General features: G+C 33.3%; 1 protein-coding gene across 1 annotated transcript; it reads left to right on the forward strand.

Moving 5' to 3' along the window:
• Nucleotides 1-9168: 9168 nt before the first annotated feature.
• LOC109006042 (vesicle-associated membrane protein 722-like) lies at nucleotides 9169-12852 on the forward strand. The gene is made up of 5 exons (XM_018985189.2): nucleotides 9169-9521; nucleotides 11411-11552; nucleotides 11671-11791; nucleotides 11877-11939; nucleotides 12420-12852. The coding sequence occupies exons 1-5, from the start codon at nucleotides 9332-9334 to the stop codon at nucleotides 12570-12572; spliced, it is 669 nt and encodes a 222-aa protein (XP_018840734.2). The 5' UTR covers nucleotides 9169-9331; the 3' UTR covers nucleotides 12573-12852.
• Nucleotides 12853-12889: the final 37 nt, after the last annotated feature.

The following is a 12889-nucleotide window of genomic DNA, read 5'->3' on the forward strand; positions in this document are numbered from 1 at the left end:
TTTGACCTTCATCCCGTGTCTTCTCTCTCGGTTGGCCCCTCCCTCGCAACACCAACAATCGCAGCCTCTCTCAATCAGCAATTTTTATAAGTTTGAGTTTGGTTTTCTTCAAAATTGTTACCGTTTCTCTCTTTCCTCATTTTCTTGTATTTTTCTTTTCCTATCTCTCTCATTCTCTGTTCCTATCTTCCCCTTTTTCTTCTTCCCAACACCATGATCAAGGTATTAGTATGCAATGGAGAGCTTACAACTCTCTCTCTGCATCGGCAATCTCTTCGTTGTTTAGCTGCCGAGAAAGTTGAGATGTTTTTACCAACTTTTTTTTTTTTTTTTTGTCACTCTCGTTTAAAATTTTGATTTTGGGCTTTGTTTGAGAAACCGCTTCTCATTAAGTTTGTCGAATCATTGTTTGTGGTTATTCATTCATTAAGTTTGTCTGTATATTTTTGGTTGTGTTGGGTGATTTTATTGCTTCCCAACATTGCTTTTTTTATATCCAAACAATGCATAGTCAATTCTTTAAACCAATTCAGTTTTATTACTCTTTTCAATAGTAATTTGTTCTGTATTGTTGGGTCCTTTGCAGTGTTTCGTATCTCTCAGAGGAGGGGGCTGTTATTAGGCTGTGATGATGGTGTTATAGTGCGGATTAATTCACAAGTGTTAATAGGGCCCCATCGATATGGCGGGGTAGTCCTCACCCAGATTATCATATTACAGTTTGTGATACTTTCCAGAAAAGGCAATGGAGGTTTGTAGTACTCTCCAATAACCCCATACACCAGCATTCTAAGTGCTACAGTTATCTTTTGCATAGAAGATAAACCGAGTCTTTCGGCATTATCTCTTATCTGGACAAAGTATGGCTCATAAGACTCTACCTTATTTAGAATACGGAAAAATAGTGGATGACTCATTTGAAATCTCATTCGAAATAGATTCGAGGGATATACTGAATTTTCTGCGAAATATTCGCGAAACAGACACTTGTTCCCTTGAATATGATCACGCCAAATAAATTTACGATGTTGGCGATTGCCACGATGCCTCGATGACTATCCATCGGCCTCGTCATTAAGAACAATATCTATGACGCCCCGACTCCCACGTACAGAAATGCGGGAATCATGATATTGGGATAATGACAACACGGGTCACGCATCCCAACGATAAGTTCTCAAGGGTGTGCAACATGCAAAAAGTTAAATTCGCAGCAATTAATCAAAAGTTAGCCAACTAAGTACCAGAAATTTAAATACAGATATCCAAATATAAAATGCCTTTAAAAAGTTTAATAGTTATCCAATATAAATATAATACAAACAAAATATATAGCCAAAAAGTGGGAGATAAATTCCAATACACAAGCAAGTGATTCCAAATCATTTCTCCGGCGAAGCCAAATCCTCAGGCTCTATATTAACATCATCTGCATCAAAATTTACGGTACCATAAAACGGTACCGCAGGGTATCGAATACTGTGAGATTATGAATCTCAACAAGTAATCAACCAAACAACCCAAGAGATAAAAATGTATTAATGCAACCAACAAATATGTGTGCACGTGACGAAACACAAATGTGACCCAAAAACCTCATTTTCCCCTAAAATGATTATTTTCCAACGCAGGCCAAAAATTTAATTTGACCCAAAACACGCCATGAATAATATCCGTCATTTTACCAGAAAATGGCCTAAACATAAACCAACCATTTTTCCAGAAAAATGGTGCTTGTAACCATTAAATCATAAACCGAAAACATAATCATTTATCGAACACTGTAGGCGGGAATCATATACGGGACTCTACCACCATCCCTACTGCGCGCATTGTAGGTAGGAATCACAGGCGAGACTACCACCATTCCTACAGCTCGCGTTGTAGGTGGGAATCGCAGGCGGGACTACCACCATCCATATTACGTGCACCGTAGGCGGGACTCTACCATCATCCTTGTTTACCACCATCCCTATAATTCATTTTCACACAAAGGGTAGCTATCAAAGCACTGTAGGCAGGAATCATAGGCGGGACTCTTCCACCATCCCTACCACATGCACCATAGGTGGGACTCTACCACCATCCCTGCTTACCACATTCCCTACAGTCTCCTTTTTCCTTTCTCTCAAACCGTTCAATCCATTCATTTCAAACATACCCAAAATCATTTCTCACATGAAAACTCAGTTTTTATTCACAATACATGAGCATGCATGAAATGACACAATAAATTCCATAATGCCAAACACAACATAAATGCATGCAAGCATAATTCAATTAAATATACAACTCATCCTCACCTCCAATCAATCCTCATACTCCTCGGACTCAAAGTTTGGTACAATCAACTAGACTGCAGAAGATTTGTTAGTACAAAAATATATTTAAATCTCAAGAAATTATTTGAAAAATTACTTACAGTACTAAAATATAATTTTTGAAGGATCAAGGAGATGTAAGAGGTGGCAGCACAACCATGCAATAGTGCAAATTGCACTATGGCCGTGGGTCTCAAAATGCTAGATTTTGAACGAGGACAAACGAAGATTTGGGACGGCTAGGGAAGGGTTTAGAGGTGTTGGTGAGACTAGTGGTGGTGGCGGTTGGCTGTGGCTGGTGGCGGTTGGAGGCCAAAATACTCATATCGAAAATGAGGATGGAGGGGCTTCAAGGGTGGCGGATTGAAGCTAAGGAATGGTGGGTTAGGTAGCTGGGAGGTCGCCAGTGAGGTGGTGAAAGAATGGCGGCCGAAGGTGACGCCATGGCGACACTGGAACACAAAGACTGCGCGGCTTGAAGCCTTGCGTGGAGGCTAATAGCGGCGAGGGAGGAGTTGAAAATGGAGGGGGAAGGTCGCCAGCCGTAAGGGAAGAAAATGAGAAGGGTGGTGACGGCAACGGGCGGTGCACGACGGCGCTGTGGGTGGTCAAAAAAACGGACCGAAAGAGAGGGGTGGAGAGCTTTGTGTGCGGGAGGGAAAAGCAGGGGAAACAGAAGAGAAGAAGGAAAAGAAAAAGAGGGAAAAGGGATAAAGTGAAAAAAAAAAGTGAGGGAAAGAAATGAGGTCCAATCCTCACAATTTAGGTTATAAAATTGATCCAACGAAAAGAATTTCAAAACAATAAGTTGAATAAAATAATTAAAACGCAGTAACTAGCTAAAATAAAATAATAATAATAATCCAACAATACAATAATTTTAAAGTCCAACATTAAACTAATTTAAAGTGAAGAGCAATTTAAATGCAAACAATAATTAATACCAAGAAAGCATATTATAATAAATTTCACAACCTAAAAAATTATAAAATAAATCCAATGAGAAATCTGATAAATTTGAAACAAGAGATCCAATATTTAAATTAATTAAAAATAATCATTCAATTAAAATACACTAAAATACGGGATATCACAACATCCAACTCATCTTCAGATGATAAGTATGTGAGCAATTTGTGAAAGAATGTACGAGTTATTTGATGAAGGGAGTGGGAGATTAGGGGAGACTATTGCATTTCGGTTCTTTAGATCAAATGAGACTTGAGATAATGAGAATGTGAATGAAAGCATAATGCGTATTTATAGAGAAAAAAGTTACCATTACATATAGGATAAAAAATATTATCGTTTGAGACTAGACAAAAAAATTTACTGTTCTAGAAAAGACAAATAATATTACCGTTGGAAGTAGGAGTTCAAAATGTGACCGTTTGAGAAAGTTTTCAAAATTTTACCGTTAGAGGAAGGAGAAAAATTGTTACCGTTATAGAAATAAAAAATGTTTTTATCACTAATACGTGACTAGATATGACCATTAGAGAAACTGATAAATAGTTTATATTAAAAAATACCATCACGTTAGAAAATGCACATATTAAAAAAAATTACTATTTTTATAATACGGATTTTGTTTTGAAAAATAATATTGTATCCGATAGTCAAAATCATATAACTATTTAGTAGAATGTGATATTTGAAAAGAAGATAATAAGACAAAAGAGTTAGTAATAAAGATTGTGAATAGAAGTGAGAGAAAAAAAGTAATAAAGAAATAATAGAGAAATATTATATAATAAAATAGATATAGAGATGGGGAATGAGATATAAGAGGTTTTTAAAAGATGAATAAAATTTAGAAAAACTTTTAAAAAATGTGATTTTTAGTTAAATTATAGGAAATTTGATGGGGAACCCAATGTGAATGCTCTTATGGAACAACTTGAATTACCTCTTGTGGAAGTCATAAAACCAGCTATTAGACTTTTGTTCTGGAACTGACCAATGGAGGATATGGTTAAACTAAATGTTGATGACTGTTGTTTGGAGAACCAGGATAAATGTGGTGGAGGAGGAGTGGTGAGAAATGAGCATGAGAAACTACTAGTTGCTTTCTCTTCTTTCATTGGGGATGACACTAATAATAGGGCTGAACTAGAGCACTTGTGGAAGGACTAAAACTTTGCATTCAACTAAACCATTTGCTTATAGAGGTTAATTCTGATTCCCAAGTGGTGGTCCGATGGCTTCAAAATATAGAGCATTGTCCGTGGCAGTTTAGAGAGTTATGTGAACAGTTTGAAGAACTAAAAAGTAGAAGAGAGGTCAATCAAATTGTTGATAGCTTGGCAAAATAGGAGCTCAAGGAGAGTTTCATATTTTTTATAATTTGAATGAGTTACCACAAATGGTGAGGCGTGTTTTGGCGGAAGACAAAGCTGGTATCCCTTAGTTATGTCGTATATGAGGTCATATTCAATTTTGTAATAAGGCTTGGTGCAATAGTTGAAGTTTGTAATCACGGTTTTCTTCTATTTATACTATAAAAAAAAGAAACTTCTAAAATTCAATAATTTATATGACTCCATTGATTGCGAAACTCCAAACTTTATGGTTGAGAAGATTTACCTAATCACATATATTATTTAGTTTATACTAATAAAGCATTTGTATCTATGTATTTTAATTAGAAATGTGTGACAGATTAATTTAATTTCAGATAAAGATAATTTATATCTGTTTTTTTTTTTTTTGAGGAAAATGATATCTTTAATTATTCCTTGGTTGAGTCTTTGTGAGCTGGCTGGAATCTTATGCTGCAAAGGCAACAACTAATATTAAACCTGGTTAAAGTAGACGTCGCCCCAAACTCTCACCTTATGCGCGATATCGTGAAAACGACAACAAATTAAATTGGACACTTTACTTCGCACGCAGATACCAACTCATCAACAACGGCATCATAAAAATATTGAAAGAAAATATATATATATATATATATATATTATATTTTTTACACATCGAATTAATGACACTGTTTAATCTTCCATTATTAAAAATTGATAAACATGAGTATCTTAATTTTGATTCTGACAATGAATAAAAAAAAGTATATGTAAGTCTCGTGTAATCCTTAAAAATAATAAATATATTATCTGATTTTACTATTTTTCTTAAAATGAGTAACGGGTCATGCACATCTTAAAATTGTATATATTTAATATTATTTATTAAAAAAAAATTATGAAGAATATATGACATGATATAATTTTGATTATCAGATCATAATAAAAGGCTCACTATAATTTCTTGATAGTGAGTGTATCAGTGTTGATGGTTTCTTGGCAATATTTAAAACTGGTACATAGACGTTAGATTAGACATAAAGACAGGATTTTTGTTAAATGCGAGGGAAAGCCTCGACTAGGTACTACAATCTTATCCTCCCTGGCTGCCAATCTGGCACCAGTTTCAGAAATCATGTGCTAATCGTCCTGCGATTGAAAAGGTTGTAAAAACAAGAACACAAGTACATGCAGAACATGTTTTATGTTTTGAATTTATTTTATTTTATATTTTAAAAAAAGAATATTATTATTTCATTATTATTTATTATTATTTTTATCTATTTTTTACTATTATTTATTATTATTTAATATTATATCATTATTTTTTTATTACTGATTTATAAAATACCTAAAAATACCTCAGTACCTAAACATAACCTACCTACCTGAATTAATACTCTGAATTATTGACATTTTTCCAACCTACCTATATTTGAAAAATAATTGTTGCTGGAAATTACATGATCTTCGAAATGCAATATGATTGGTAGAATATCACTGTCACGCTCGTTACATTCTCGTGTAAATCTAAGTTTCACGTGAACATCCATTGGATGATTGACTTATCAACCTTACAATGTTTTCTGAAAAATAAAATAAAATAAACCAACACACACCTAATACAATATATTTTTATAATAATTCAGCAAAAAAGCTGAAAAAAAAAATAAATGGATGGTACCCAAGTGATATTGGCCCCCCAAAGCTTTTTGAATTCTACAAATATAGAAAATGACCCTCTCAAAAAATTTATAATCTTCATATCTCTCTAATTTTTTTTTAAATTTTAATATACCTAGAAATCTCTCTCTCCATTTTTTTTTAGTTTCAAAATTTTGTTTAATTTCTTTATATTATTTATTTTTAAAGATCTGGTCTCTCCAAAATTACAATTAAAACTAAATTTATACGAAATAATAAACTTATTAATATAGATCCCAAAATTTTTTGTTATACAATATTGAGCTTCTTAACATGGAATCCAAAGTGAAAATACAGGAAAAATTATCTAAGGTTAATGATCTATATAAAAAATAGTTTGTAGTTATGTTTTTATGAATTTTCAATCTCTTTTTAATTTAGATAAGAGAATGATGTTTTCAGTCCTAGGATGTGTAAGTCCCGCCCACTCAATTTGAAAAAAGAGGTAAATCTAAGACTCACATAAAAAAAATAATTTTTTAATAATGGATCCCATTTTTTTTAAAAGGAGTGTGTATAGCTTGCACACCCTAAGACTATATCTAATATTACTCGTTACATAAATGTATCACACAGTAAAAAAAGTTGGCTCCCCTTCACACAATTTATGGTTCCATCACTGTGGTCAAGGATGGGCCCCTCGAAAGAGAGGAGTGTCTGGTTCACTCCAATCATCTTGATTGGGATGTAATAACAGGAAGAGTAATGTTATATATAGTCGTGAAATGTGTAAACATCACGCAATCGTTTTAAAAAAAGTAAGGTTTACTATTAAAAAATTAATTTTTTTTATGTGAGTTCTAATTTACTCATTTTTTTTCAAAGAAATTGTACGGCACTTTCATATTTCATGACTATAAATATTATTTCTGAGAATACATTTTGTCCAGCTTATTCCTACATGGTTTGGTCATGAACATGAGAATCATAACCGTCATCCCTACCCACCAACATTGAAACGGGTAAAAATTTCCGAACCAGAAACATTGAAAATGGTTGGGTATTTTGTGTCAGATCGAAAAATTGGATCGGTCGGGGGCACAGTTTTTTGTACAGCCCTAACCATCATCCCTACCCACCAAGTATCACCATTTCATAATTCATATTACGGTTAGAAAAATGAGTTTTGCTATGTACAAGTAAGTTTACATACCAATCTGCGTATTAATATTGTTGCTTTCATATTCTAAATTCAAATTAGCACTGTTTTCAATAAAATCTATTTTCTGACCAATCATATTGAATGTGTGCGCGTATTAGTGCGCATAATCACTTATAATTAATTTTTTCCTAAAAAAATTAAGATCAGGTTATGACTTAAATACTAGTGGAGCCCAAAATGGATCATATGCATAAAATCTCAATTACATAGAAATTAGAATGCTACTATTTTTTTTTTTTTTATGAAAAATGATAAACACGTATCACTTTTCACAATATTTTATATAATAATATTTTGAAAAGAGAAATATTTTTATAAAAATATCTTTATTTTACTATATGTATTGTGAAATATATTATAAAATATGTTGTATGAGTATAATTACTGAAAGAGCAAAATTAGGCTCATTCATCCCTCTCTCTCATCCAATTGTCTTATATATCCAAGGCAACGGAGCAGGAGATCTCCAATTGATACAGATTATTCAGAAATATTACAATCTCATCTACTGCAGCATTTCATTGCTATAGTGAAAATGTTGAGCTAATAAGAACGTCTAATAATTTTTTTGCAGAGAGAACAAGGGAGCTGGATTATTGTGACAGTCCCAACTTTTCATTCTCTATATCTTTTTTTTTTTTTTTTAATCATTTCTAACTGTTTAATGCTTGAGCTTAAAAATTTTGAAATGATGGTAGGTTTTTCCCATCTTGGTAACACAATTGTTTTTAAGTATTTATAGATATTCTCAGATATTTTTTAAAAAGACTACTATATTCACAAAATTTTTTTATAAATTGAGGTAATTTTATCTGATATGTTAGATTTACTTTATAATTAAAATAACTTTATAATTTGACGAATCACATCAAGTTATATTAGTTTGTGAGATTACTTTTATGTAATAACTTTGTTGCTAAAGTATTTTTCATTTTTTAAACATCACTCAAATATAAAACACTTTCAATTTTAAATTTTCAACTTTTTCGTATAATTATTAATATTTTTCCAAACTCTCAAACAAAACACAAAAAATAATACTATTTTTTCAAATAAAAATAATATTAAAAATTTATATTCAAATAATTTTTTTAACTTTATAATATTTTTATTCAAAATTTTTTCTATCATTTCTCAAAATCTAATAAAATATCTTAATTCAAACTATTAAACTAGTATTTACTATCTAACCATAATTATAATAGGGGAAAAAAAAAATACACGAGTAGCATTTAGACTTTGTTTGTTTCATAAATTCATCTCAACTTAACTCAATTCATCTAAACATATAATTATAATTTTTTTAAATTTTAAAATAAAATATAATAAACAATTCAACTTTTTTAAATCTCAAAATAATAATAATATTAAAAATAAATATTTTAACAATATTTTATCATTTTAACTTAATTCAATTCAACATCCAAATCAACCTTAAACTTACTTATTCATAGAGCTACGAAGTGTTACGTCCAAATAGTTTTAATAGAAAAGGAAAGGATTTCCCCATTTATAATTAAATTAAATTAATGATCATTTTTTAGAATAAAAACACAAAGAAGTCGACAAAGACTGTTACTGTTGATAGTGAAGATATCAACGAGAAAGTGCGTGGCATTTCAGTAATTTCATCTCTAATTACAGGGTTGGCTAAACTAATTTGAAAAGAAACAAAATCACGCTACCATCTCTATTCTCTACCTTCAGCAAAAAGCAAAAACCATATCTCTCTCTCTCTCTCTCGATTTCGACAATAAAACCATTGATTTGTCTACTCCACCTCGCTCTCCCTCTCTCTTTCTCTTTTCTTTCCTAGGATTAGGGTTGAGGTTATCGATTCCATGGGGCAGCAATCGTTGATCTACAGCTTCGTCGCGCGGGGGACGGTGATCCTAGCCGAATACACGGAATTCAGCGGCAACTTCACCAGCATAGCCTCCCAGTGCCTCCAGAAACTCCCCGCTTCCAACAACAGGTTCACCTACAACTGTGACGGACACACTTTCAATTATCTCGTCGACAACGGCTTCAGTATTTCCCCTCTCTTATCCCTCATTTCGATTCCTTTCCCTCCGATCTACTACGCCTTCATCTCCTTGTTTCATTTCTCTGTGGTTTCCTCTATGTGCAGACATATATTTATATGTTTTTTATTTAGAATTCTTTGGTGATCTCTGCGTTTCATTTGTGTGACAGACGTGGAATCTGTTTATGCTAGCTTCTGTTTTAGAGTAAGTGAGGCTGTCATTATCGTAAAATCGGGAATTTAACACTTACTCTTGGTGCTGTTTCGTTGCCGCTAGAGCTTATCAATTTTAATCTGGCCATTTAAATATCTCCAAAATGAAACTGTTCATTCGGAGTTTCTGAATGGACAAGTTTTCAGAGTTAAGGCTACCAGAACAATTAGGAGAAACAACTTCCCCTGCCGATCAACTTTTAAAGAAATTTTTTTAAATAGGTATCATTTTCCTTTTAATTCATTTCTATTAAAATCGTTTAGCAAACCTGGGGTATCCTATCATGTGAACTTCTTGAATCTCAAACATTGCCATACCAGTATTTCTCACTTTTAAGATGTTATAAATATCGAGGTGGTAAATGCTGATTTGGTGAAAATCGTAAATGCTCATAGAACGGGATCCAATCGTTCTATCTTGAAAATAATGGTTGATACTTGAGAAATTCGAAGTGTTAGGAAGATATCAAGAATTCTAAAGGATATTGATCCTTCAAAACAAATTTGGAGACTATAACAGGAAAAACGGTTTCTACTGAAGTGATGCACATACACAAGTAATAATGTCGTGCTATTGGTGTCATTATTCTTTAGAATCCAGTGACCTTTATTGGTCATTGGACAATTTGAGAGGAGGAATATAGTGGGTTGAAGTCAAATTCAGTGCTCCTTTGCATTATAATCTTTGTTTGAGACATGAAGTTTATGACAAAAAACCCATATAAATCAATATCCTCATAAATCCAGTGCATAAAAATTCCTGTGTTTGCACGTGAGTTTGGTTGCAAATTAGATGCGTGTTATAATAACATTCTATGTTTGGTACCTTTTAAGGAGGTAAATGTACAGAGTCCTCCTGCCCTATTTCTGTCCTTGATTGTGAGCCTTTTAATTGTTAGTGATGCTATTCATGCGAAGACGTCCCCCCGCCTCTCTCTCCATACGTTCATATTATATTTGTTTTTGCTTCTTAGTGAATTCTGGTGACTTGGTAAATTCTGAATCCATCTTCTGAATGAGGAAGTGAAATAAAAATTAATACTTGGCTGGGGAGTGTTTCTTTAATATGTACTACTATATAGTTTCTAAATGTTATGTATATATATAAATATATGTATGTATATTAATATACATATGTTTCAAGGGTTGGTAAGTTTGTTACTTTCAGAACATGTAGGTTAGCTTAACTATAAAATCATGTATCCTCACCCACCCACCCACCAGGAGAGGGAAAGAGAAATATCTTCCTTGCAGGCATTCCCCTGTTGTAAAAATGCTTTGTTCATCAGGTTCTCTTATTTAAAGATTTTCATGTTTTAACAAGAAGGGTTTGTAGCTTCACCTCCCCCCCCCAAAACATCTTTTCTATTTCCTTTTCTTACAAGTCTTCTTTTGTTTTCAATTGGGTAAATATTTGTGCCAGCTAAGGAAAATCTCTGATTTACAAAAAAAAAAGAAAAAGAAGAAAGTATATGTAACAAGTGAAAAGGAGAAGACAGAACAGACTTGATACTTGAATCTTAAGGGATCAGCTATATAGTAATATCTCATTCTGTAATGTTTTCCTTTGAGGTAATGTTTTGGTGTTCAAAATAATTATTTCCCTTTTATCTCACTTCTGGACGTTAATTGTAGCCACAATAATTTTATTGGAGCTAACCTCATCTTTTGAATATTGCAGCTTACTGTGTGGTTGCAGTTGAGGCTGTTGGGAGACAAATTCCAATTGCCTTCCTTGAGCGAATCAAGGAGGATTTTACCCAAAGATATGGTGGGGGAAAGGCTGCAACTGCAGTTGCCAGTAGCCTCAACAAGGAGTTTGGGTAATCAAGTCTTCTTGTTCTCCATTGCTTTTTTCCCTTTAAATTATATCACATATGTACTGTAAAATAGGATGTTCACTTTAGATGTCATAAATTACTTTAATGCCTAATGATATAGGCCCAAATTGAAGGAGCAGATGCAGTATTGTGTAGATCACCCGGAGGAGATCAGCAAGCTGGCCAAAGTGAAAGCTCAGGTCTCAGAAGTTAAAGGAGTTATGATGGAAAATATTGAGAAGGTAAGGCAGGGTTGCTTTCTCTTCCTTTTGCCAGTTGCAAAGGTTATATGGTCCATGTCATTTTATTAACCAAGTTTCTGCATAGGTTCTTGATCGTGGAGAAAAGATCGAGCTTCTGGTGGATAAAACAGAGAACCTTCGTTCTCAGGTCAGCAACTGTATATCATCATTTCTTCTCCCCCTTTTATCTTGTTTTTAACCACCTTATCTTGGAATGATGGTGGTATGTGAAAAGATATACTGGAAACGACTTATCGAGAGGCTTAATTTCTAGTTTACAACGGTTCACGAACATATAATTAATGGAAAGAGCAATCCAAGTTAAGATGTCTTTGGTAATGGGTATTGCTCTTCTTTTGTTTTAATCTGTATATCAATGCCTTATCTATAACTGCAACAATCATTCCTGTCGTTTTGCGTTGTTAACTTTCTGTTCAGTCTGTGTATCTAAACATAAATACTTCCTTTTCCCACAACTTTTTTTTTTTCCTTGGGAGACAGAAACTCTCTAAAAGGTGGACTTTAATTTCCATAACGTCGGGATCTATTAATATTGAATTGACTTGATTTTTTTTTCTCCCATTTACTTCAGTTGTAATATGATTGTTGATCTATGTGGTTTTTGCAGGCACAGGATTTCAGGCAGCAAGGAACCAAGATGAGAAGAAAGATGTGGTTGCAGAACATGAAGATAAAGCTGATAGTTCTTGGTATCCTGATTGCCTTGATTCTAATCATTATTCTTGCCGTTTGTGGTGGTTTCAATTGTGGTCACAAGTGAATTGGTGCTCTACGATTTGATTAATGCTGGTTTACCTATGGTTTTGTTTTTGGTTACATGGTCCACTTTCTGCTGTATGTTGTACGATGATGCCTGTATAGTTTGTATCCCCGAGTGTTTTTCAAGCAAGTCTGTCGCATGTCGTGTGTTAAGCTTGTCGCAGGTCATTCATGTGTTACATTACATATCCGGTTGAGGAGCATCATTTTTTAGTATTGAGGTTGAAGCAATGAAATGGAGTCAACCACTGCGTTGCATTTGATGATTGTTTCAAATGGCACATGGAGCTTATGATCTTTACATATATATACTGAGAA

The sequence above is a fragment of the Juglans regia genome, chromosome 1, assembly GCF_001411555.2.
Source record: "Juglans regia cultivar Chandler chromosome 1, Walnut 2.0, whole genome shotgun sequence".
Classification (NCBI taxonomy): Eukaryota; Viridiplantae; Streptophyta; class Magnoliopsida; order Fagales; family Juglandaceae; genus Juglans; species Juglans regia.

Excerpts from the sequence above, each read along its gene's own strand:
- LOC109006042 (XM_018985189.2), top strand. The coding sequence starts at position 9,332 with ATGGGGCAGCAATCGTTGATCTACAGCTTCGTCGCGCGGGGGACGGTG. Across the intron at positions 9,522-11,410 it reads TCTCGTCGACAACGGCTTCA|CTTACTGTGTGGTTGCAGTT; the intron begins GTATTTCCCCTC and ends TGAATATTGCAG. Across the intron at positions 11,940-12,419 it reads CAGAGAACCTTCGTTCTCAG|GCACAGGATTTCAGGCAGCA; the intron begins GTCAGCAACTGT and ends TGGTTTTTGCAG.